The sequence below is a fragment of the Rattus norvegicus genome, chromosome 16 (genome assembly GCF_036323735.1).
Source record: "Rattus norvegicus strain BN/NHsdMcwi chromosome 16, GRCr8, whole genome shotgun sequence".
Lineage (NCBI taxonomy): Eukaryota > Metazoa > Chordata > Mammalia > Rodentia > Muridae > Rattus > Rattus norvegicus.
The window spans coordinates 72,629,742-72,656,893 of NC_086034.1; the positions used below are offsets into that span (position 1 = coordinate 72,629,742).

General features: G+C 41.8%; 1 protein-coding gene and 1 long non-coding RNA gene across 12 annotated transcripts in view; one reads left to right on the forward strand and one right to left on the reverse strand.

The window, feature by feature from the left end:
• LOC134482515 (uncharacterized) overlaps window positions 1–14,786 on the forward strand; it is a 32,194-nt gene extending 17,408 nt beyond the window's left edge. Inside the window, exon 2 of the long non-coding RNA XR_010058735.1 lies at window positions 6,966–14,786. This is a non-coding gene — a long non-coding RNA (uncharacterized LOC134482515). The remainder of the gene's footprint in view (window positions 1–6,965) is intronic.
• Window positions 1,897–27,152, reverse strand: Rnf170 (ring finger protein 170). Of its 11 annotated transcripts, none has more exons than XR_360569.5 (9): window positions 26,920–27,152; window positions 25,986–26,118; window positions 21,997–22,137; window positions 19,878–19,953; window positions 16,706–16,814; window positions 10,168–10,241; window positions 6,657–6,767; window positions 2,827–4,962; window positions 1,897–2,734 (listed from the first exon to the last, which is right to left on the reverse strand). XR_360569.5 is itself a non-coding variant. In XM_006253330.5 (8 exons), the coding sequence occupies exons 2-8, from the start codon at window positions 26,063–26,065 to the stop codon at window positions 4,693–4,695; spliced, it is 861 nt and encodes a 286-aa protein (XP_006253392.1). In that variant the 5' UTR covers window positions 26,066–26,113; window positions 26,920–27,150; the 3' UTR covers window positions 1,897–4,692. The 11 variants fall into 11 exon arrangements, 8 of the variants coding, with proteins under 8 accessions (XP_006253392.1, NP_001386189.1, XP_006253393.1 ...); XR_010058305.1 differs by having other exon boundaries at window positions 25,986–26,113; window positions 26,920–27,150; XR_010058304.1 differs by lacking the exon at window positions 26,920–27,152 and adding an exon at window positions 26,583–26,895.

Genomic DNA, 27,152 nt, shown 5'->3' on the forward strand with positions numbered 1-27,152 from the left:
AATTCTTTCTAAGCTTGCTACGCTTGATCGAAATGTTCATGAGAGTAAACTAGAGGTCAGAGACTATGCTGGGCTTTCCTTGGACTTCCTTTATCAGTGCAAGTAATAGAAATCTCTCTACCTTGGCCTCAGGTAGAATTTTCAAACAAGGGCAAAGAACAGCCACATTCTTCATTTTCATCAAAATATACGAATCATCTCCAGAATTCAAATCACCCTCTGCACCTTTGTCTTCCATATTCCTAGTAGAATGGCCCTTTAAGTCCTACTTAAAGCATTCTATGGCTTTCTAAATCTAAGGTCCCAACGTTCACATTCCTTCAAGCAAAAACATGACCAGGCCTACCACACCAATACTCCAGTGTCCCAAAGTCCGTATTCCTCCAAACAAAAGCAAGGTCAGGCCAGCACAATATCCCACTCATGACGCCGACTTCTTAGCTAGGGGTCCCTTGCTGAGAAGACACACCTTGACCAAGGCAACATTTAGTTGGGGCTTAAGAGGTTTAGTCTGTTTATCACCACGGCAGGAAGCACGGCGACATCCAGGCAGATATGGTGGTGGAGAAGGAGCCAGTAGTTCTCCATCTTGATTGGAAGGCAGCCAGGAGGAAGTTCTCAAAGCCCGCCCCAAAGTGGCACACTTCCTCCAACCAGGCCACACCTAGTGTCTCCCTGGGCCAAGCATATTCAAACCATCACACCAAAGTGAATTGAAAGTCAGCTTGACTGTGGTATTGGATAAAGAAACCTACTGTAAGGTGCTTACTAGATACTAGAGGCTGAAGGAAACAGGATCATTCACTCTATCACACACAACGATTTTTAGTTAATTTCTACCAGATTTATCTGGAAAAAGATTTTAAGTGTTATCAAAAAGATCTATCAAGCAGGTATGGTGGTGCATGCTCTTAAAACCAGCACTTGAGAAGAGAATGAGGAAAGAGAGTTAAAAGCCATCCTAGTTTTGAGACAGACAGACCCACAATCAAAAACAAACAAAAAAGATGCTTCAGATAACAACCTGTTCTTTTCCATTGAAGAAAAAATGTATTTGATGCCTATGGAGTAGCCATATATTGGAAGGAAAAGACATAGATACCATTACTATCCAGCAAGCATTATAATATTCTTGAGTTACCGTATACCCCTTTCTTTCTCTAGGAGACACCTTCTATTTTTGACTTTTCTTAACATTATTTTTATATGTAAGGATTTTTGACTGCATGTATGTCTGTGTACCTACACAAGCCAGAAGAGGGCATCAGATACCCTGGAGCTGGAGAGGGTTGAGAGCTACCACATGGGTGATGGGAATTGAACCTGGGTCTGCTAAAAGAGTAGCCAGTGTTCTTAACTAGCCACTGATCAATCTTTTCAGCCAAAGGTATCTACTTCTGTGGTCCTAGCACCTAAGTCCTAGGTCCTGGACCTAGACTTTCTGGATTCAGCTGAGGGATAGTGTTTAATCTCTTAAGTTTATCAATGTACAAGGTACAGATGTGTAAAAACATCATGTCCTATCCTATACAGATGAAAAAGGGGAAATTCCCCTTCTGTAGATTACTGTAAATATGGAGTTGAGCTGCAGCTTAAATTAAAAAATGTAGAGCCCAAATTAACATTGAGTAAAGAAACTACAATAAAGTATATATTTTTTGGACATAGATCCATAAAGGAATGAATATATGTGTGTGTGTGTGTGTGTGTGTGTGTGTGTGTATGAGTGTGTATTTATATAGACATATATATAAATGTATAATATATGGGCCATAGTAAAAAGTAAGATATTAATATGCAAAGTATTTAAAAGCCACTGTGAATGTTATATATCAGTCAGTGGTCTTTCAAGACTTATAAATTTTAAAGTAAACAAAGAAACAGAAGCATAACACATTAAAATAAACTATTTTTATTCCAAAGAATAAATGCCAAACAAACTCTTCAAATCACAAGCTTTGCAAGAAGCCTCTGCTTCTCTGCATAGACCCTGTGAAGTAGGCACCGTACACCATGGGGCTCAGGAACTCTGCTGTCTTCCGCAGCACTGAGAATGGTGGCTATAGAAACCCAACCCCAGCGAGTTGTTAATGGACCAGTTCCCTCTCGTTCCCCACAGAGCTGCTCAATCATCATCTGTTCCTGGGCCTGTACCATGGCTCTGTGGCCATCACTATGGTTACTATGTTCTGTTGCTTTGATTTGTGTGACCTCTGAATACGAAGTACTGCTGTGATGTTCAACACTGATCGACTCTGCTCGCTTTCAATACTTTCTCAAACTGCTTTTGCATTATCATTAATGATCAGTAAAGATGAGGGGTTAGGAGATGACAAATTCTGAGATACCACTGTGTTCCCTTTTTTGGTTCAGTAAGACTTGAGTGACTTCATAGTGGTTTTGTATGTTACAGATTTTGTACAGTACACCTCTTCTCGGAGTATTAGAGTAAGTCCAAATATTACAGAAGTGTGACAGTTGGAGCAGAACACACGCACAGAAAATAAAATCATTTCAGTAAATCAGAGCTATAGTCCACATTGCACTTTTAAAAGGTGGAAAATGTTTTCCCAGGCTGGTAACGAGCTCCCCACTCAACAGCTTCCGGGTTGGTGACGAGTGGCCACGGTTCTGTGGTGCCTGCCACTCGTACTTCATTTGGAAGCATTCACTGGAGATGGGTAAAGGCTCTGAGGAATCTTCTTCCTGGAGCTTTAGCTTAGAAGCACCAAAACTGTTCCAGTAAAGGAATAATGTGTTATGAAAACCTGACTCCAGAGAATCCCAGTTCCTCCTGCTTCTCCTCAGACTAGCTTTTGTGCCTACCTAAATCTCACTAGTTCCATTCTGTTAGGAAAACAAAAGTCTTTCACCCACAGGATGAAGGTCTTCTCTCTGAAACAGGAAGCTGATGGCACTCTACCGTCCTCATAACATCTTCTAAGGATAAAATAAAAATTATGAGAAATTGCACTGATCATGTATATATAAGGACTGGTTTTTGTTTTATGTTTTTTTTTTTAAATGGCAGACAACATCTTTGTGTTAAGCCTACATTAGACAAACTGACATTTCATTCAGAATTTCATTATTTGGCAGCTAATCTGATTTTTTGGGGAACATGACATATTTTAGCTTTATGTCACACACACACACACACACACACACACACACACACACACACACACACACACACTGACTGAGGCTGACTAGGAAACCAAGGGTGACATCAGATGACAAAGGGTCTCAGCATCACCTCACACCCTCCATCCAGATGCTCCCTGGGAAGCAGTGACAGCTGGGGTGAGCATCTCAGTTACAGGACTCACTCTACGCAAACAAAACTACAGACCTTACGTTCCCATGTCAGGGCCATAAAAAACAGCAGAAACAGTCTGACCCTCATTATTGAGGTTCTCATACACATTTCCTCATTCTGCCCAAGACGTGATGAATCTGAGCCATCTAGAAGATGAGATTTCTGCATTTTCAGGGCAACAGACAGCTAATCAAATACCTTCATTTTGCCGGAAGAGTTAACTCATAGTTTGTAAAATCTAAATACTGTTCTTTGTACCTTCCTAAAGGCCCTGACGAATGCCAATAGAAATAACCAGCCTGTTTCCTCAAAATGCTATCAACTACTACTAGTTTGCAATGTTACTCAGGTTCCTAGAACAAAATAATTTCCCTTTACAAGCTACTTTCTTTCCTTTTTCATTGCACTTTATTTTATTTACTCTGTGTGTGTGTGTGTCTGTGCATGCATGACAACACACATGTGAAGGTCAGAGGACAACTTGGGGAATCTGTTCTGTGCTTACCTTATGTGAGGCCCAGAGTTCAAACCCAGGTTGTCAGGCCTGGTGGTAAGCCCCTAACTCACTGCCCTGCTTTTGGCTTGAGTAGGATCTCACTCTTTAACTCTAGGCCGACCTTGAACTTGTGGCAATCTAATACCTCAGCTTCCTGAACGCAGAAATAACAAGTAGAAGCCACCACAGCTGGCTACAGTTACTTTTGTACTTGTTTCTATAAAAAGTCCAAACTCTGGGTTAATGTCGTAACTGAGTGGCAAAGGCCACTCCAGGAGATGCGTAGTTTTCACTCTGTTAATCCTCCTATTGATTAAAGTGTTCTAGAGACTGAAAATAAGGTCATATCAGGAAGTTCAAGTTTCTTTCATTTTCAGTTGATCACAAAGAATTATACAAAAATGAAAAGCAGAGCTGCTCCAAGTCCACAGAGCTTAGCATACACTGAGACACTGACCTTTCCCTAAGTATCATACACTATTTTACTTTAACAAAAGTATTTAGGTAAGTTTCAAAGTTCTCTATTATTGTATGGGTACCCACTGAGGAGGACGATTTGTACATTCAGCAATACTGAACTACGTATCTAAGCTAAATAATTTGCAGAAAAAGAAAACAACAAATTACCCCTTTCAGCTCGTTTCATACTTTTTTACAGACAACACAGAATGAAGATAAACCTGTAGCTCACTATAAATTTGATGTTAACATTAGAAGCTGTAGTATGTAAATGTTCCAGTTGTATATTCATAGGCATTTGTCAAATGACAGCCAAGTGTTTTAGGCATGTAAAATAATATCTGGGTGATCGATACGGCCATGGATCCTTTTGTTTGATTTTTATATAAGCTCCAATACTCTAGTAAACTCATTTCTCTCATCTGGTTAGTCTTTGGGTTATCACTTCTCGATACATAATGGAGATGTAAATAAGCAACAGGAAGATAACAAAGAAGTCATCTAGAAAGCCCAGAACTCCAAACAGGGCTTCAGGAACAAAGTCCAGAGGGGATACTAGATAGAAAAAAGCCCCCATCACACAAAGCATTATCCTAATTCGGAACATCCAGAAGAGACCCCCGACTGAAAACACTTCCCTGAATGCATGTCTCAGCAAGGTGGGGAGATCCATGATCCTTTCCATAATCTGAAGGAGGAAAAACAAGTACTAGAATTTAGCCTCTAAAATATGAAATTAAAAAGTAACATAATTTTCATATTTTCACAGAGTCAGCTAAGACAAATTAAGGCGTTTCATACACTTAATACCAGACTTTCCAACTAAACATTTAAAAGTTAGTTACTAGATTTTTTATAAAACAGGTCTTTTTATAGACAACTGAAAAGCAATGAAGTATCAACATCCTTAAAAGGTGGGATACAGATTAAGAACATATTATCTGAAAGTCTGATATAGACTTTTAAGTGTCCTAAAACATAAAAGGCTCTAAAGTCTAAAGGCTTTTGAGCCAAAAAGTTTTGGATTTCAAAACATAATTAAATTTGTGATTTTATGATTTTCAAATTCAGGAGGCTTTATTTGTAAAATCCATGCAAATACTCTAAAATCTGAAAACTCTTGGTTTCAAGTATTTCAGATAAGTGGTTCTAAACCTAGTCATCTAAAACTGAAGTTACTGATCAGTGATCTAATAAAATAAGCCATGAAACCGTAGGCCAGGAATTGTGGCTGTAATTTCCAGCCTGGAAGGCAGATAATCAGCAATAGCTCAAGGCCAGCCTGGGCTACAGAGTAAGACCCTCCCTCTCAAGGCCAGCCTAGGCTACAGAGTAAGACCCTCCCTCAAAAAAATTATGTAGGCTTATAGTCTGAGATTCATTCCCAAGTGTCAGATATACTATCAGGGTATATCTGGGGTGGATTGAAAAGTAATAAATTATTAAATGAGGTGACCTTAGGGTACCACTTCCTAACAAGTCAGAGGTAATATAACAACTGAGTATTTAACTACCTGAAAAAGGTCTATGTGATAATAAATAAATAAATTAATGAATAAAAAAGCCAGACTATGTATGAGTTTTATAGCACTGGGGACTGAACCTAGGCCCTTGGTAGGCAAGCGTTCTCTCCTGAGCTGCAGCTCCTTTCACGTTTTATTCAGAGAACATCACATCAAAGTACTATGCTATCTTTGAATTTGTGATCCTCCTGGTCCAGCCTCCTGAATACATGGGATTATGTCTGTTCTACCAGGCCTGGGAATTATACACAAAAATTGAACTAAAGAGAGAGAGGGGGGGGGAGAGAGTGTGTGTGTAAAATAAAATGAAATGAATCAATATCTTGGGGTCGGAGAGGTGGCCAAGAGGTAACGTGCGCTTGCTATTTTTGTTTCCAGCTCCCACTCTAAGTAGCTCACAATCACCACTCCAGTTGCAGAGGTTCCAGTGCCCTCTTTAGGCCTCCAAGGGCACCTACATGTGTGTGGGGCACATGAATAAATGCAAGCACACATATCCACAGATGAAAATCATTTTAAAATGCTCAGTCAAAAACAGCAGGGGAACTATGTCTGGTGGCACGTGCCTTTAATCCCAGTACTTGGAAGCAGAGAGGAGTAGAGCTCTGGGATTTCAAGGCCAGCCTAGTCTACATATCAATTTCTAGACACCCAAGGCTATATAATGAGACCCTAGAGCAAAAAATTATGAATAAATAAATAAACTCTGCCCTCTGAGAAAGCTGGTGATTGGCAATGATGAAGGTTAAAACTTAGTCCAAAATACATACTACACAGTCCAATAGCTGGTTGGCAAATCTGATTTTATAAAAAGTATAAAGGCTCGCTCTGACTCTGTACCTGCTATAAGATTACTTACAGATCTAGGCTGCCCAGAGAATCTCCGGTTATAATCATTCACATCTTGACGCAATCTTACAACATCCTGAGATTGATCATCTTCACCAAACACTGTGAGGAGAAGAGTTACCTGTGTGTTACAGGAAAAAGTGGTTAGACCTGCACTGTTACTATCCTGTGTTCACTTTGTGTTGTTCTAGGGAATGAGAAAAGCTTCGGAATGTGCACTTCATTCATCCCTTTGAATAAAGGCAGCATGGGGGAACATGGAAGTAATTACTGCCTTACAGTAAACTGTAATACAAAATGTAATCTTTAATTTCTCAAGACAGGACTGGAGAGATGACTCAGTGGTTAAGAGCACTGACTGCTGTTCCAGAGGACCCGAGTTCAATTCCCCAGTAACCACATGGTGGCTCACAACCATCTGTAACAGGATCCAGTGCCCTCTTCTGGAGTGTCTGAAGACAGCTGCAGTGTACTCATAAACAAAAAATAAATAAATCTTTAAAAAAAATTTTCTCCAAGACAAAACAGATTCAACATCTCAACACTTTAATATTTTCCTGTCCATATCAGGGGCTAAGATCCACAGTTCTCTGGAAAAACATATACTTGTAGATAAAAGGATGATAGGAAAACCCTCAGTAACAAAGTGACATTAAAAGTATAAAGCTATGGTTTTCAGAGAACACAAAGCGCCTCTGACTGACCTGTTCTACTCACATTTGACACGTCTCTGAGTGCTGCCACAGTGCAGAAAGTAAAGCACTGTATGGCCTGGCTCTGAGACCAGCCCTTGTAATCAGGAGATGGAAGTCTTGTACTGTGCTGGAACTAAGGTTAGTCTGCTGCTTTCATGACCCAGGGAAAGATGGGTCACAGCTGCCTAAGGACAATACCGGGGCCTTGAAGAGCATACACAGCTAAGAATGTAACAACCCGTAAAGAGTGAGGCTAATGCATACACTGAGATAAAACGGAAGGGGCTAAATCAGGTTCAGGGGGCTGCAGAGACAGCTCAGTGGGTAAGAGCACTGGCTGCTCTTCCAGAGGTCCTGAGTTCAATTCCCAGCAACCACATGGTGGCTCACAACCATCTGTAATGGGATTCAATACCCTCTTCAGACTTACAGATGTGCTTGCAGACAGAGTACTCATTTACATAGAACATAAATAAATAAATCTTAAAAAAGAAAAAGAACAGGTTAGTTTTGGATCATTCTAGATGTTTTTATCCTTCCTGAGGACAAGAAAAGCACTAATCAGATATTTTCCAAAGGTAAATGAAGGAGTGATTAAGTGGTATGGACAACAGACACAGTCATCCATGCCTTCACAGACCTGTTAATAAAAACATAGTCTCTAAAATAAGGAAATAATTTTAAGTCTCTAGCAGGATTAGCCCTTAAAGTCAGCACCATCAAATCAGATCTTAAGAGATCTAATCTTCATGGTCTTTTCCTTCTTGTAACTATTCTTTTCTTAAAGCTAATGTAAGGTTTTAGAACACAAACTGTTTGGTTTTTTTTTTTTTAAATGCAGTCTTGCTAGAAATGGTGGTGTATACCTTTAAATCTCACTTTGGAAACAGAGACAGGTAGATCTCTGTGAGTTCAAGGCCAGCCTGGTTTACACAGTGAGTTCTAGGACAGCTGGGGTTGACTAGTGAGCCACTGTCCCTAAACAAACAAATGAATGGATGTAACTGAGCATGCACTGTGACTAGGCACTGTGTTAGTGGTGTGCACACCTGGAAGAGATGGCACAGCCTCACCATGAGGGACTTCAGCATCTGCAAGACAGACAGGAGGCTGACCTGTTACACAGCCTGTTACATGGCACTGCCGGTGGCATCAAAACTGAACTTTCACTTGGGAGGTCCAGTAAACCTGAAGAATAAGGAAAAGCCTGCGGCACTAGGAGGAGTGTTTGGTAAGCTAATGTAGACAGAGTCGTGACCGTGTGCTCAAGCCAGAGACTGTAGCCTGCCTCTTATTCCAAGGTCATTTGCCAGTCAAGCAGCAGTCGCAGCAGTACTAATGATGGTCCTGCTTCCAGGTTAAACGACTGAAATCATGGAAGCAACAGCCACCAGACTAAGAGAGCCTTACTAATCCCTAGTCAGTTTTCAGTACAAACACTCTAGGAAAGCCATGGGTAAAGAGAAAAAGTGGGGTTGGGGATTTAGCTCAGTGGTAGAGCGCTTGCCTAGCAAGCACAAGGCCCTGGGTTCGGTCCCCAGCTCCAAAAAAAAAAGAAAAGGAAAAAAAAAAAAAGAACCCAAAAGCTTCTAAAAAAAAAAAAAAAAGAGAGAGAGAGAGAAAAAGTAGGCTGAGTGTGTGTGGCAATCTGAACAGGAATGGTGCCCATGATCTCATACTTTCTGATGTTTGGTCATTAGAAAGTGGCACTACTTGACAGGGGTTAAAGGTGTGGCCTTGTTGGAGTAGGTCTGGCTGCTAGAGGAAGTGTGTCTGTCACTGGGGGGCTGGGCTGTGGGGTTTCAAATGCTTCAGCCAGGCTCAGTGGCGCTCTCCTTGCTGCCCTTGAACCTGCAGAATGCTCAGCTCCTTCTCCAGGACTGTGTCCTCCTGCTTGCCGCCATGCTTCCTGCCTTGATCATGGCCCACACTTCTGAAACTGGGAGCCAGCACCAGCTGTTTCCTTTATAAAATTTGCCGTGGTCATGGTGACTCTTCACAGCGATAGAACTCTGGCTAAGACATGGTGGGACTAATTTTTTCAGTTTCAGATACACTACCTGGCCTCCATGTTTCTGGAAAAAGGTAAGCACTGCTGGCAATTAGCTTATGGAAATGAATTGCTCATGTCCATCAAACTAGCCACAGAAACAGTGTGAGAGGGACAAATCAACGTTCCTTCTAACCATGTGGGAAAAGTGAAAAGTTCTGAGGTAGTCTGGGACTGCAGAAATGAAAAGGAAACAAGAAGCAAGTCTGGCTCTCCTGCTCCAACAGTAATGGGGGATGATTGCTAAAACAAAGGAAACACACATTGTAAGACTACCCGAGTGGCTTCATTATTAAAGTCCAAAGAAAAGGGGACAAGTTAAATACTAAAATATTTTAAAAAGGAAGAATAAATATATTTTCCCAAAAGAGAACTCGCTTATCTCTTGTTTTTCACTACAACTGTAGGACTTCAAATAGAATTTCCTTTTCTATGATACCTTAGTGATTTTTTTAAAAAATATAGTGGGGTCACAGATACAGGAGATCAAAGTGCAGCAGTCTGGCTGCAGGAAGGATGCTCGGTGGTTAAGAAAGCTCCCTGCTCTTGCAGAGGACGGAGGTTCCGTTCACCGCGGCAATATGGTGGCTCCTAGTTACTTATAGCTTCAGGGTGAGAGGATCCAGCGCCCCTGTGACCTCTATGGATGCTGGCACACAGGCTGTGTACTTACACTCAGGCACAGACACATAAAATAAACCATTTTAAACCAAAAGAAGCCCTGATATTTATGAAATGAAATTCCACAAGTGACACTTTATAACCACAGAAGTTACCGTTTGTCTACAGATAGGACAACTGATTGCGCCAAGCCAAGACCCGTATCGCCAGTATGCAATTATGCAGGAACCTAGAAGAATAAGAAGACATCAACACTGGAGCTTTAAAGTTCATATATGCTGGTCAGTTTCAACCATTTAACAGCATTCCTCTCCTTAGAGCATTGTTTTACTACATTGTTTATCTACACCGCTTATTAAATATTCCTTAAAAGAGTTACTTCATACAACCAAATCTTCAAGTAAATTAAAACCTGGCAATTGGGCTGGAGAGATGGCTCAGTGGTTAAGAGCACTGACTGCTCTTCCAGAGGTCATGAGTTCAATTCCCAGCAACCACATGGTGGCTCACAACCATCTGTAATGAGATCTGGTGCCCTCCTCTGGCCTGCAGTCACATATGCAGGCAGAATGCTGTACATAAAATAAATAAATAAATCTTAAAAAAAAAAAAAAAACCAACCTGGCAATCATTCCCAACCACTAAAAAACATTTTTATTTCAGCCACTAATTAAGCAATGGACATTTTTATACAATAAAAAGCAAATATTAATCACCTCAATTACTGAGGCCTCAGAGAGAACAATTTCCTATGTAAAATAAACATGATACTATGTATGACAAACTATAAGATACTATTTGTTCCAAATTTGATGTATTGGAAAACTATTTATTTTAGGAGTTCACTGAACCAGCAAGGTGTGGTGACACATACCTACAATCCTAGCACTTGGGAAGCAGAGACCTCTGCATTTCAAGTGAGAGGGCTCTTTGGGCTACCCAGTGAGACCCTGTCTCAACAATACCAAGGTTTAAAAAGACAAATTAAGTAAGCTGTGGTGGATATAATCCCTTTACTTAGGAGGTTGGTAAAAGGATCAGGAGTTTAAGATCAACCTCAACTACACAGAAAGTTCAAGGCCAGCCTCAGCTACATGAAACCTTTCCTCCCTGCCACTCTAAAACCTGAAAACCAATTACTCAAGTAGTGGGTTTCCTACTTATCTTAGCTTAATGTCTGAAGGACTTACTGTACGAGGTGATGTTCATGAGGATGGCAGTAAAGTCTCTACTGTAGAACCAGGAGCACCTACCTCAGTTTCTCTGAACCAATGTAAAATAGTTGGATGTGGTGGCACACACGTGATCCCAGTACTGGGGAGGCAAAAGAAGAAGGCTACTTGGGGTTCACTGATGACTCGGGCTAGCCTTCCTGACAAGCTCCCTAACAGTAAGAAACAGGATCTCCCCTGTGCCTGGGGAGTTGCTGAGTGTGTAAAATCAGAGCAGGTGTGAGGACTCCATCCCAGCCTGATCCCATGATCCTTTTGTTACTGCTGCTGCTTAAATCCAGCCCCTCCAGTTTGTGCCTCTGATTCCAAAGCAGAAAATGTGGCATATGAAGATTCCTGAACCATGATGGCCAGTCAGTCTAGCCAGATGTGCAAGCTCTAGGTTGAGTAAGGGTCTCGTCTCAAAAATAGGAATAGAGTGATTGAGGAAGATATCACCACATTCATGCACACCCATCCCACCACGCTACATACACAAAAGAAAAAGAAAAAAGGTAAAGAGTGTCCTGAGAAGCAACCCCTGAGGTTGATGTGGGATTCCACAAGCACCCACACCATATACACATATATACTCACATGATCACACACACACACACACACACACACACACACACAGAGAGAGAGAGAGAGAGAGAGAGAGAGAGAGAGAGAGAGAGAGAGAGAGAGAGATTCATGAACAACAAAACAACCAAAGATAGCAACCCTGCCGGAAGAAATAATTTATAGGACCTCAGAAGTGGTAGGGTCACTCAGGAGATAAACACTTAATTCAATCCGGTAACATGAAGGAACATTTTTACTGTCTGATGCTTTTAAAGGGCCAAAGGTCTTCATGTATTCTAGGCAAGTACTCTAAAAACTCAGCTACATTCCCAGGCCATGTTCCTTACTTTGACCTCTCCAGGACAGAATTTAGAAGAGGCAAGAGCAATCCAATTGTGGAAACTGAAGTGATACGCTCCAGTCAGTTACAAGACAGCTAAACCTTAAATTGTGGGATGGTGAATGAAAAGGAACAGACAGAAGGTCAGAGACGTCAACCTGAGTACAGCACTTGAACTGAACTCTGTAGGAGAACTAACGAGGTAGAAAACAGGACACAGACATTTCTGTTCTTCATAACAAGAGTTAAAGCAGAAAGAATGGCTTGTGAGAAAATGGTGAGCAACCACTTAGATTAGCAGGAACCAAATTACAACCAACTCACCAGCTTCATGAGTCTAAGAGCTAAACAGTTCCCTCGTCCCTGTGCCTTCATGGAGCTCTGTGCTAATCACAGTCTACTAAGTACTCTGGCATTCTGCTCACACATGAAACCTGTATGAAAGCAACAGCTGGGGTTGTAGAGATGGCTCAGTGCTAAACTGCATGTCCCCAGAGCCCATGTGAGATAAACAAAGGTCAGGAGGTTAGGGAGCATCCACATAAAAGCCAAGTACGGTGGCATGAGTCTGTAAGCCAGCATGAGGGGTAAGTCACCAAGGCTTGCTGGCCAGCTGGTTTACCTTAACCACTGAGTCCCAGGTTGGTGGTAGGGGTGAGGGGTTGGGGGTCTGGGAGTGCTGGGGGCAGGGCAGACTGAGAGACTGAGAAAAGCCAGGTGAGATGGCGCATACATTTGATCCAGCATTAGGTGGATCTCTGAGTTTGAGGCCATCCTGGTCGACACAGTGAGTTCCAGGAGAGCCAAAGCTACATTAATAGAGATACCCTGTCCCAAAAAACAAACAAAAAATAACACCAACAACCATAAAAAACTAAGATGAACAACAACACCAACCCCTGACCTCAATACACATAAATGGTATGTGTGCTCACACACATGCACACAGGTATGTGTGCCCACACAAATACATGAATCTGCCTGTACACATACAAATATTGAATCTATGACCTTTTTACCCAAAAATTCAGCCTATTTTGAGAAACACTGCATTCATTTAATCTCGAATATCTTTTCCTCAAACTAGAGTGTGGGAGTCCTTATTTTATGTAACACCTTATTTTATGTAATTATGTAACACCATTTGTCTTCACTGAAAAACTATGACTCAGCAGATTAAATGCTTCAGCTCATCTGCTATTAGATGCCTGATTCTGTCTCATTCAGTTTTCTCCCTCCACAGAAAAAGTATTATCTGGTGTGAAAGATGACTTAACTTTCATCTCAATCTATCTAGTTGCAAAATGAAAACAAACTCTCACAGGCTTGAGAGAGTTAATAATGTAGATTATAGATGTAAATAAGATGATTCTACTGCTGCCTGTTCTGACTTACTGTAATGGAGCAGAGGTGTTAGCTACATAAAGAATTACTGAGCTAAGAGCTCTTGACACACATAGTATTAGTATACATGATCTGCTGTCCAGAGACTAATTTTTGAGAAGTTACATAAGAAATTTTTTACCTTTAGATTTACTGAATAAATAAACATAACATGGCTTAGTTGGTAGGGGCAGCTTAGCATGCACAAGGTTATCAACGATCCTTAGTACATAATTAGCACGGTAGTGTGTGCCTGAAATCTCAGCACCCAGGAGGTGCTGTGGATCAGAAGTCCAAGGTCATCCTGGGCTACACAGCACATCTGAGGCCAATCTAGGATACCTGAGGCCCATCTCAGAAGAAAAACGCACCTAACAAGGAGAGCAGGGTATCAGCAGTAATCTACCCTATTACCTCAGACCCAGAGGTAAAAGCAAGAACACAATACAACCATCTTTCAATTGACAGGATTATCCACCAGTGAATTAGCTAAGCTTGAGCTGGCAAATAAGTTCATTTTGCCTGCCAAGCCTCACAAAGTGCCAATACCTGCCCGGAGGATAATTAAGGCCGTGTTTAGATTCAAGAGAAAGGAGGGCCAAATGTATTAGGAATGCCTACTATAGGTTTGAGAGCAGAAGATTTCTGTTGTTTTTTAGCAATCCAAACAATAATTAAAAGATTGCTACAGGGCTGGGCAGTGGCCTTAGTGAGCAAAGCCTTGGCCATACAAACTTGTGGATCTGAGTTCAGAGCTCTAGAATCCACAGAAGGCCAGAAGCAGGGGCACATATCTGTAACGTTAGTGCGCCCAAGGCTGGATGCACAGAAATAGCTCATAGGCTAGCTAGCTTGGCATGTGTAGAAGTGAGCAAGAAATCCTATCTTAAGGAAGAAAGCAAGGACTCACCTGGATTCGTCACCCTATACACATACTATGGCATCACCTATATACATACTATGGCATCACCTATATACATACTATGACATCACCTATACATGTACTATGACATCACCTATACACATACTATGACATCACCTTTACGCATACTATGACATCACCTATACACATACTATGATATCACCTATACATGTACTATGACATTACCTATACACATACTATGGCATCACCTATACATGTACTATGACATCACCTATACACATACTATGACATCACCTATACATGTACTATGACATCACCTATACACATACTATGACATCTGGCCACAGAAGGTCTAAACCAAAACAAAAGAAATAAAAAAGAAAGAAAGAAAAGCTGAAAGATCATCAGCAGAGCTCAGAGAAAGGCTGGGCCAAGTTCCTGAGGGAGGAGCTGTCCTCCCTTGTCAACAGTGAGTAATAAACTTTAACAGATAACTCAGTGTTGCATCATATGTTAGGTATGTGGGGAGAAAAACTTTAGTAAAGTTGGGCATGGTGGTACACATCTGTAATCTTATTTTGGAGGTTCATGTAGAAAGATTGCCAGTTCAGTGTCTGGCTGATGTACAAAGCAATATATTGTCTAAAAAAAAAATCAAAATAACACCATAGCTGAGTCAGATGGCAAATGCCTTAAGTCTTGGCATTTGGAAGGCAAAAGGAGGTGAATCTCTGGATATGACGCAAGCCTGGTCACATAGCAAGTTCTAGGTCGGCCAGGGGTACAAGGTGAAACCCAGTCTTTAAAAACAAAACCTGGGGGAGCTTAAAATTAATGGTTGCAGAAACGCAGAACTAGATTCAATATAACAATCACAATGTATGGGAAACTCAGCATTGCAAGGTAGAGATTTCGAATGTCTCAACCCCAGCAATATCAGTAATAAAACTGTAAGAACTCCATGCTGGAGTCAAACAAGACACGATAGGGAAGACACAATAGAGGATCAATATATGCTACACTTTAAATTAGTCTTTAAGTAAAATTCAGAACATATGGGACTAGTTAAGACCAATCTTAATGTATATACTAATGGATAAAATACTTCATTGGCCATTTTTATTTAGTATCTGTAGGTTCAAAGGGTAAAACATAAAAAGAAAAACTCTTTGTTATTTAACTTGCAACTAACAGAAAGGACTACGATTGCAAAGTGGGCCCAGTGACTGGCCATATCTAAGTTAGGAGGAGTTCTTTAGAGTGAACTTCCTGTAGGCCGCCAATCACAGCAGAATTAAGGACAGAGCTTAAAGCCAGCTCTTAACAGCTGGGTTACCCATTACAAAACATCTTGCCTTCTCTGAGCCTCAGTTTCTGATTTGTGGTGGATGGGATTAAAAGTATTAACCTTCCTGTACAGTGGGCATATTCCAATCTTGTCTGGTCCTAAGAAACAGTATTACTCCCTATGAAATCTTTCCGGGGATCAGGAAAGCCAATGAGGAGTAGAAGGTACCTCTTGCTGATATTAAATGTGAATATATGCCCTCCAGTTCCTGAAGGTCACACAGAAAGAGTAAAGACAACTAGTGGAGGTTTGTGGCTTATTCTTGAGACAATAACCTTGCCATGGGAAGTCTGAATAGCATATAAAACTGACAAAAGTTGAGAAGGACACAGTGGACCCCATAATGTTACTTGAAAACTTGAATGATTCTTCCAAGAAACACATTGCTAATGATTTAGAAGTTTATTGAGTTTTATATTTTTCTAAAGCTTGGAACCCACAAATGATAACACACTAAAGAGAAAATAAATTATGATTTAGTACCTGTCTCTCTGTGTGTACTACCACACACATGGGAATATATGGTTTGGGTTTTTTTTGTTTTTTTTTTTTTGTTTTTGTTTTTGTTTTTGTTTTTTTTTTGAGACTGGGTCTCATGTAACCCAAGCTGGTCTTGAACTTGTTCTCTAGCTGAGGGTGACTTTGAATTCCTGACTTTCCTTCTTCTACTGAGTACTAGAATTCAGGCATATGCCACCATATCTGGTTTATACAATCCTGGGGCTCAAGCCCAAGACTTCTGCATGATAGACAGGCACTCTACCCACGGAGCAACATCCTCAGACCTTTATAATACACTAAACAACAACTATTGTTTCAGTGGCAACTAGAGTAGGATTTCTGAAGCAATCTACTCTTCTCAGAAAATAGATGTGAAGAAAAGAAAATAAGCAATCTAGCCTACTGACAACTCACATGGGTGCTGACCTAGTTACTTTAACCAAGTATGATATCATTCGCTCACCACAAAAGAGATGTCCACAGTTTGTTTCGACAGGAAAGGAGGCTTGGTGTAAGCAGATTGGACAGTACATCTCAGTGTAGAACTGCTGTCGAGCAGGAGCAGGGACATCCTGGGGAGAGGACAGACATTTCTCAAAACAGAAATTACACATATGCAGTAGTTTAAGATCTTGCATGTCTGAGAAGCTTGCAAAGTTATATTATTTTATTTGAACTCTGGCCTTCACCTTCCTCTCTGTACACAACTTGAAAATGTAGATTAACTCAAAGCTGGCTTTTGTACTTTATTAGAATGCATACGTTATTTTGAGTTCCACAGCTGCTGTATAAACTCGAGAAGCACCGCCATGCAGGCTTTAGTGTAGCCCAGCGGAGAGTGCCCGCTGGACATGCAGGCACTGGGCCTGGTCCTCAGCACCATCAAAAGAGAAACCACCATTCTTAATCAATCTTTACATTTTAAAAAACCTTTTTGGTTTTTTAAAACAGAGTCTTGCTTTGTAACCCTGCCAGAGCTGGAACTTACAGCAGCAGTTCTACGGCAGCTTGTCAAATGCTAGCATTGCAGGAATGTGCCTGGCTTCATCCCTTACTTCCTTTTCATTTAACAACTGTCTCCAGTTCAGGGCTGCATATCTGCTCTCTCTTCCACAGGAAGAGAATTAGACTCCCAGTTAAGATTATTTGCTCATCTTCCCAGTAGGAAAAATGAGCACTTTTGATGACTTGCACTTTGTCCTATACAAAGTCGCCCTAGTAGATGTTCACGTGCTTTTCCCTGCACGTGTCTGTAATCCCAATAGCTAGGGTGTGGGGGCAGGAAGGTAAGATTTCCAAGTTAACCTTGGTACCTAACAAGTTCCACGGTTGGGCTACATGAGGCCTTGTCTCAAAACTTTAAACTAAGCCAATATATAATAGATGTACATTCCTTGGCTGCATCACTGTCGGGATCAGATAGTGGTGTTAAGTGAAATTACAGTACAAGTAGCATACATCAAATATGATTCTGGAGTAAAAGTGCCACGAGGGCAAAACCTCCACTTACACGACTCACTGTAGTCCTAAGGCCCTAGCAAACTATCTAGCACTAACACAGAACATACACCTTCATCAAGGGGCTGGGGAGCTGGCTGTGCAGTTTCGGGCATGACCTGTTCTTGCACTTCATGCATTTGGTCCCCAGCATCCACATGATGGCTCACAATCATCTCTAACAACCTCTTCTGAGTTCTATGGCACCGAGCACATACATGATACACACACATTAGGCAAGATATCATACACAAACAATAAGTAGGTATTAACTTTTCAAATAAAATTATCACAAAAATCAAAAGTAGTAAATATAAACTTAAGTATAAATGAACTAAAGAACTTTTGATACAATGTTAGGATAGTATAATTAGAATTTTTATTTCTTAAAACAGCACTAATTACTAAAATAATTGAAGGTGCCATTGTCATTCCAGTGTTAATTGTACAAAATGAAAATATTCAAATATTCAAATACTGCCAGGTAGTGTTGGTACACAACTTTAGTGTCAGCACTCAGGAGGCAGAGGCAGGCAGATCCACATGAGTTGGAGCCAGCCTGGTCTACAGAGTGAGCTGCAGGACAGCCAAGGATACATAGAGAAACCCTGCCTCAAAAAAAAAAAATTAAAATAAAAACTTCCACCTTTCTTTTTGTTTTTTAAAGAATATAACAACAGAAGCCTAGCAGAATAGCTCCTGTCTATAACCCGGCATCAGGGAGGCAGAAGCAAGTGTGTCTCTAGGAGTTTGAGGCCAGTTTGGTCTACACAGCAAGTTCTAGACCAGTCAGGACCACGTGATTCTGTCTCGAACAAACAAAAAAGAGAGAGAAAACAAAGGAAAAAGGGAGTTTCTATTTCATTTCTGTTAAGGTCAACTACATTTTTTTATACAAACAACAGATACAAAAATTGTTCTCTTTTAGGACAAGTTAATAAAAACCCTGCCTGTATCTGTAACTGGACTTTTGGCTACTTTGTGGGTTCTTCCTTCTTCCACCCCTCCAACCCCCTAACGCTAGGTAGGAGTGAAAAAGGATTGAGGAGAAAGAGGGTGATGATGTCATTAGACTACTTCCTGCTGACTAGGGCATCAAGTTCCTTGGGGGCAAGTCTGATTTCTCTGTCAGGATATCTGGTTTCTTCCTTTCTTCTCTTTGCACCTGGCTGCTTGACAAACCACGACCAACAGCATCCAGCCACCAACCAGCCAACCAGCAGCCACCTGCGAGACTCTAGCACTTAGACACCCTCTGAAGAGTTCCCAGAGTTCCAAACGTCACAGCGGCAGAGACTATGCAGCCGGCAAACCCATGCATCTGCTTAAACATGATGCAAATCACAGTCAGCCGCTGTGGAGAGCGTGAAGGAGTACCACATCCCACACCTGGAGCTAAAACATATTCCAGTAATACTTCCGTGTTTTTCAAAGAAACCGAAATTCTCACTGCATGAATCTGTGTAGATTGAGACCAGTCAACGTGCTGCGGGCTGATGGCTCTTGCCAGTCATTCCAGCACTTGGGGTGGGGGTGGGGGTCCTAGTGGTCTGAATGAGAATGGTCGTGTAAAATCTGAATGCTAGGCCTCTGGCTGATGGGCTGTTTTGGGAAGGAGTAGGAGATTTGGCCTTGTTGTCACTCAGGGTAGACTTTGAGGTTTCAAAAGCCCACCTGAGGCCCAGACTCTCACTCTTCCAACTTATGATAAGATGTCAGCTCTCAGCCTGTCTGTCTGCGGCCACATTCCCTACCATGATGATAATGAACTAACTCTGAAACAGAAAGCAAGCCCCAGTTAAATGCGTTAATTTATATGTTCCTGTAACTGGACTTACAGTTACAGCAACAGAAAAGTAGCTACAACAGAGGTACAGTCAGGAGTTCCAGATCATTCTCTAGTACCCAGCAAGTTCCAGGCCAGACTGGAATAGATGAGCTTGCCTTAATGTCCCTCCAATCCCCTGAAAAGAAGACAATGTGCTTAATCTGAAAATACATAATCTGAAAAGAACAATATAATGTAAGGAGTAAAGTAGCTGATGTTTCTTAAAGTTACTTTCTAATGTCTTATCAGCACTGCATATAGCAGGAAACTATAGCACCCCTTATATGATACATATGCTACATAACCATACCTGCTCTGTTTGAAGTTGTTCTCGAAGCACCCTGACTAGCTCTTGGTTTTCTGGATGAATGTTCTGCTGTACATTTCTGTTGGATAGAATTTATAAAGTTAGATTAACCCATCCGCTTATTAGTCTAATTTTTGACGCTGAACTACTGACAACCACAGTTGATGAGATGGCTCTGAGGATGCAAGCACCTGCGGTTAGACCCCCAGAACTCACGTCAAGGTAGAGGCAGAGAACAAAGCCGTCCTCTGACCTCCACATGCACATCATGGCAGGCATCCCCAACACCGGTAAGAATAACTTAAATTAGAACTCATTTATTTTGTGTGTGGTATGTATATGTATGTATGTATGTATGTATGTATGTATGTATGAGTATATATATGTATATATATGTGTGTGTGTGTGTGTGTGTGCTACGATGCATGTGTGGAGGGTATAATTTGTATAATTTACAGGAGCTGCTTCCCTTCTACCATGCGCGCTCTGGGACTGAATTCTAGGCGTCAGGTATAGCAAAAGTATTTACCCATTAACCTATCATCCTAGTCCAGTAATTTTTTTTTAATTTATAAAAAGAATTACATCGAGTCTGGAAAGATGGCTCAGTGGTTAAAAGCACTGGATGCTCTTCAAGAGGTCCTGAGTTCAGTTCCCAGCAGCCACGTAGTGGCTCGCAACCATCTACTCTTCTGGCAAGCAGGCATGCATGCAGAAAAAGCACTCCTATACACAAAATACATAAATAATTTTTTAAAAAATCTTTTTAAAAAGGAAAGAAAAGAACTACTGGTGACTGAATGTAACAAGTGTAACTGATGATATACAACTGCACTCCAATCCGATAACTGTGCATTCTAGGCTACTCTGTGACAACTTCCTCCCAAATCTGAGATCAACTGATTTCAGGTTTCAGTGATAATGATAAAATCCAGATGTCCAGTATCTTAGGAACTCATTGCAAGCTAGTAAGTAATATACAGAGCAATTAACACATTTCTTTTGTGAAACTTCTTAAATAAGCAATTAGAAAGTTCTACATATTATCTATCTAAACACTTTTCCACATCTAATTGGGTCTTTCTCCTAATTCTTCATGTTTAAGGAGAAGGGAAGACAGCAGAAGTTAAAATTATACATATAATTATACTATAATGCAAAACTGCCAAAACTAACTGTGCTGATTGGTTTTTGTCAACTTGACACAAACCTAGATATGTCTGAGAAAAGAGAATCTCAACTGAGAAAAATGCTTCCATGAGATTAGCCAGTAGTAACGTCTACAGGGCACTGTCTTAATTAATAACTGGTATCCAACTCACTATGGGTGCTGCTACCCCTGGTCCTGGATGGTAAGAAAGCCAACTGAGCAAGCCATGAGGAGCAAGCCAGGGGGTAGTGTTCCTCCATGACCTCTGGTTCAGTCCCTGCCCTGAGTTCCTTTCTTGATTTCTCTCAGTGGTGGAGTATAACCTGAGAGCTGCAAAAACAAACTCTTACTTCACAGGTTTCTTTTGGCCATGGTCTTTATTACAGTAATGGAACACAAACTAAGACATGAATATACCACTTAAAAAGTGCAATGAAAAACCAGAAGCAAGAAGTTGTCAGCCAGGATTAGGCCAAGAGAGCACTGGTTATTAGTAATGAGGTGTGTGTGTGGGGGGGTGTTCTTTTGTTTGTGTTTGTTTTTTTCTCTCACTTTTTCCATTTATTTATTTTGCACACATTATCCATATCACCCACTAGTTGGTACATTCAATTATAAAAAAGTTTTAAACTAGGATACCCTCATAGGAAATACTGCTATTTTAGTCAAAGTGGAAACTATGAATTTTCTTTTTTTTTTTTTTTTTTTTTGGTTCTTTTTTTTCGGAGCTGGGGACCGAACCCAGGGCCTTGCGCTTCCTAGGCAAGCGCTCTACCACTGAGCTAAATCCCCAACCCCTGGAAACTATGAATTTAAATATTCTCAGGCAAGTCAGGAAAAAAAAATATGGTAGCATTCAAAGCTCAATGGGAAATAACATTCTAGTCACTGGGACCAGCTATCACTAGAAAGAATCAGTCATTGCCCTTTAGAAACACTCAGTACGTGACGTCATTGACTCTTTGCTCTCACCTGAGTAGTGCATACAGGAGAGAGGCGATCAAAGCGAAGCTGACCACCACTGCCACAAGTACTTGGTCGCTTACTCCTTCTATAACTGAATCATCCTGCTGCAAACTTTGAACTTCGCTGTAGTATCTGGCCATTACAGGTCTAAAATACGAAGAAGTGAAAATGAAATATATCGATAAAAGCAATGTCAGGATGGCTTACGTCTAACATATGCAACACTTATAGCACGCTCGTTAATGCATGCATCATTCCGTATAGCTCCAGTTATGGTTCCCCTACTGATGAGTTCTGTTTTGCTTTCTAATTTGCCAGAGTCTTTATTTGGGGGAGACAAAATACTATTTCTTTAAGGGAAACAACTATTTTATCACCCATATACAGATTTTTAAAGCAAATCTTTTAAAAATACCTTTTCCGGATGGCTGGAGAAGTAGTTCAGTTGGTAGAATGGTCGCCTACCATGTACAAAGTTCTGGGGTTGCTCTCCAGACTTTTTTTTTTTTTTTCTTTTTTTCGGAGCTGGGGACCGAACCCAGGGCCTTGCACTTGCTAGGCAAGTGCTCTACCACTGAGCTAAATCCCCAACCCCCTGCTCTCCAGAATTTTATACAACTGAGTGTAATCGTGTATTGTGGACGGAGGCCAGGGTAGGATTACTGCGGGTTCAAAGTCAGTTTGGATTACTGGGTAGGGGCAGTACTACTGAAATAAAACCTTTATTCTGGTTAGGGTTAGTTCCTTTAAGGAAAAGGAAATTCCTCTTCCCCAGTTGCTCCTTTAACCCAAATAGCTCTCACCCCTTGCTGTCTTAGCATGTAAAGAGTAACCCAGCACACGCTCAGCACACAGAATCTAGGGACCCACCAAGCTTAGAGTACTAGTAATTTGATAAGCAGAATTCACTTGGGCAGGAAGACATTGGTCTTTCTAGTGAAACCATTTGAATTAATGCAAGCCTGGGGTTTGAAAACTCTCAGCCAAAACCGAATGAAGCTCTATTTATGGTTCAAAATCCCTTGAACTACACAGCATAAAGGAATCGCTTTGAGAGTATGTGTATGCAGTAAAGAAGGAAGACTCCTTCCCAAACTCTGGAGAAAAATGATAGTACCCAAGACTACAAGTATGAGAGGAGACAATTAATCACAGGTAATTCTCCCCGACCCCTCAGGGAACGAAGCTCAAAGTCTTATATAATAGCTAAAGGGAATGATGGGAATATTTAATGAAGTATGTAATAGTAAGAATAAAATTCTGAATCTATGCATACTTTGGACAGAAAGGTTTTATCCAGGGCTAAGGATCTATCGAAGATGGCAGTGTGTGTGCCCGGCATTCAATTTCAATCCCTACCACAAAATTAACTGACCCACACCTGGAATCCCAGCACTTGGGAGGTAGAGATGGGAGGATCAAATATTCAAGGTCATTCTTGGCAACGCAGACCCACACAACTGATACTGGCTAAGGATGCATATTCCCTATCTGAAGTCGTGAATTTCACCTCTCTTAAGAAGAAAATACTGAGTGTAAAAAACCAATTCTCCTGCAATGGATCTGAATTAGCTGCTAGTAAATTATCTCTTGTGACAGAAACCTAAGCAAAGAAATGTGTGGAGGGCAGGTCTCTCAACTTTACACAGACTGCCAGCCCAATACAAGGAACTCCTAAGGACAGGTTCAAATTCCCATTGTAAAATTCCCATTATAAAACTACATACAAGGGGCGGGGGTGCAAGCAAGCTCTACTTCTGCCTTCATTTAAAAACAGCCAAAGGAAGTGCCATCTGAAGCTGGGGAAGGAGAGCATTTGAAGTCTCAGGATACGCCAGACAGACAGTGTAAGGCTTTTCCTTTATTAGGTATTCTCTTTTTAAATTAGAAATGCTATGGATGCCATCAAAGTCCTAAAAAAGGGGCTGGGAATGTTGCTTACTCCATAGAGTGCTTGCTTAGCATGCATAAAGCTCTGGGTTCCATTACTAGCACCACATAGACATACTGGGAAGGTAGAGATAGGAGGTTCAGAAGTTCAAGGCTATCCTTGGCTATAAAAGAAGTTGGAGGTCAGCCTGGGCTATGTAAGACCCATCTCAAAATAATATATGGATTTGTAGGCAGGGTGCTTGCTTTTGATCCTAGCAGTCAGATGGTAGAGGCAGGCAGATCTCTGTGATATTGGGAGGGCTGGGTATAAACAGTGAGTTCTAGGACAGCCCTGGTTATGTAGAGAAAGGAAGGAAGGAAGGAAGGAAGGAAGGGAGGGAGGAAGGAAGGAAGGAAGGAAGGCAGGCAGGCAGGCAGGCAGGCAGGCAGGCAGGCAGGCAGGCAGGCAGAAAGTGTAACTCTCTCCCTTGGAGTCAATAAATAGACACCTAACACTGGGACGCCACGGTCCTGGTGTCCGAATCAAAGATCAAAAGCAAAGGGCTCCTTTATTGTCTCTAGAGTTTCAGCTTGGCTTGGACCCCTGTTATCAACATAACCAGCCTATTCACCCACCTGAATCCATGCAGGAACCCACCATTTCCTGAGCATTCAGTTTGGCTTTTTACCTTGCACTCTCTTCTCTTAAACCCTGACTCCAGCAGCTCCTTCCTTGCACTGGTCTGGTTAATTATCTATCAGTACAGTTTCTCTCAGCCCTTTTCTGAAATCTTTTCAACACACACACACAAACACAAACACACACACACACACACACACAGAGAGAGAGAGAGAGAGAGAGTGTGTTACCTGTACCTTGTGATGTATCATAGGAGAGTTAATGTTACTAATGAAGACTGGAATAAAAGAACCTACTTTGGCCTCAGTCAGATTATCAAAGTAGGGAGGATTATATAACAAATATCACTGGACTTTGTATATTTATTGTTATTCAATAATGTCTAATTTTGGAGTGACAAAACATGCTCATCTGTTTCTGTGTGCTCATAAGCAAATCCAAAATCCGTCATATGGAATAGCTCCCTCTTCCCCTGAACTCATAGGCTGCTGTGGCTGAGAACTAACCTCCACCTGAGCAAGGCCTACAACGACAGCTCCCGAAAGTCCCAACTCCCCTCTCTTGGGTCTTTTTCTAACACTGTCATGGAAGGGGCTACCCTTTCCAAGTAGGAATACCAGGGTTTCCCATAACAAAGGTTTCCCCTACCAGGTTCCTGTAGCATCCTGATGGTCAGATGGCTTCTGTAATCACTTTCAAGGAGTTCTTAATATCATTTCTGCCCCAAATAGTAGTTGGAAGCACAAACTGAACCAGTAATACTGAGGCCTAAAAGCGCCGTGGACTCACAGATTTGAAAGGACATACTGTAAATCAACTGTGTCACAGCTTTCAAGACTTAGTCACTGAAAGGTGACACCGGTTCTACAGAAACATTTTAACATGGAATGCTGGACCTCTAGTCTGACAAAGATCCAGAGGCACCCACATAGATGCCGTAAGTACAGGAGAATCAAAGTTAGGATTTCTAAAGGTATTTCCGCTCCTGTTAAGAAGACTGTGAGAAAAATCTTTGAAAAGGCTTCAGACAAGATTTATTATTTATTTGTTTGTTTATTTTTGGCACCAAAGATTGAACTCAGGCCCTGATGTTTGCTAGGGTAGTGAAATTAGCACTACATTGTCAGCCCAAGATTTTTTAAATCTATAAGATGATCGATTACATGTGATCATCACGCAGTAGTCGATAAAAAGATTCTTTAAAAACTCAGTGCCGCCAGCGGTGGGAAGCCTTTGATCCCAGAGATAGAGGCAGGAAGTTTGAAGTCTGCCTGGCAGCTAGGGCTACATAAAAACCAAGCAAGGAAAACAAAACAAAAAACTCAATGCTTTTTGGAAGTTCTAAAAGCTCAAGGAGGAAACCAACTTCTAATGGGAAAGGAGACATCTCCGGGAACTGCAAAAAAAGTGACAGTGTGTCCTGGGAAGTTAACTTCCCAAGCACTCCTAAGCAAAATCTGCATGATCTGGTAGTTATGCATACCTTTGAATCCACAATTCTCCTAGGGCTCCAAAGCATATATCTTGTATCTTGGTGTCTTGGAAACGCCAATATCTTTGCATTAAGGTCCAGGTAGAAGAATGTTTATTATAGCATTATTCTGAGACGCCCTAAACTGGAACAAAGTGTACATCAATAGTAGAACGGGGACAAGGCTGTATTCACACAATGGGATACTAGACAATCATGGGATTTTTGCAGATAATTTAATATTATTTAAAAGCCAAAACCACAATACATATCCACTCATAAAAGTTCAAAATCGAACAAAGGAAAAATATACCACATGCATACTCATCTGGTAAAAAAGTGAAAAGGGAAGGCAATGAAGTGCCTGTCACAAAAATTAGGCTAGAAATGGTATGGATGGAAGAACTCTTGGGAATGTGGCAATTCATTTTATTAATATTCCTCAAACATGTACTCCTACGCACTGCTCTGCACACAACTTAAAAACGTATATGAAACCCTACAGTGCCTGTATAAAAAAAAATCAAAAGTCGGACAAGGATGCACCTCAATGGAGCCAACTCCCAACACAAGAAACAGGCCTTAGGAACAGTAGGGGTCCTTACGCACTGGTGAACTGGCGTCCACCCTCTCTCACTTCGGGTAAAGTTTTGTGGGAGAAGGGGGCTCCAAGGAGGAACGCCGGGCTCTCCACGGCCCGGCCAAACCGGCCCACAGCCACCGAGACGCGCCCACGTCAGCCGTTCCACCTTCGTCCAGAGACTCTGGGCCGGCTCGGGCGATTCAGGGCTGAGCCTAGGCTTCCGGAGGCAAGCGGCGCGCGGAGCCCACCCTCGCGCGGTCCCGCAGCTCCCCACCGCGCCAAGTCCCGCCGTCCCGGCCCTCCGCGGGCCCGTGCGGGGGCGTGGCTTGGCACACGCCCGCGGCCCGAGAGGGGGGCGCGTACCTCGTCGCGGCAGAGGAACTACCGTGCCAGTCCGTGTGACAGAATAGAGTTCATTTCCGGGGACTACCTAGCTACTACTCCCGGTGCAACTACAGGCGGCTTCTAAAGCGAGAGCGCCGGCGTCGGCGCACGCGCAGTGCGGAGCCTCAGCGAGGGCGAGCCGACTGGAGAGAAACACGGGCCACCACCGCAGAGCCCGGCTGGGGCGCGCGCCCACGGGCAGTGGACTGGTG

Coding starts and splice junctions, on each gene's coding strand:
- Rnf170 (XM_006253330.5), bottom strand. CDS start 26,065: ATGCAAAGATATTGGCGTTTCCAAGACACCAAGATACAAGATATATGC. Junction 6,768..10,167: donor GTCCTATCTGTAGACAAACG/GTAACTTCTGTG, acceptor TGTAACACACAG/GTAACTCTTCTCCTCACAGT. Junction 4,963..6,656: donor TCTCTGGGCAGCCTAGATCT/GTAAGTAATCTT, acceptor TTCCTCCTTCAG/ATTATGGAAAGGATCATGGA.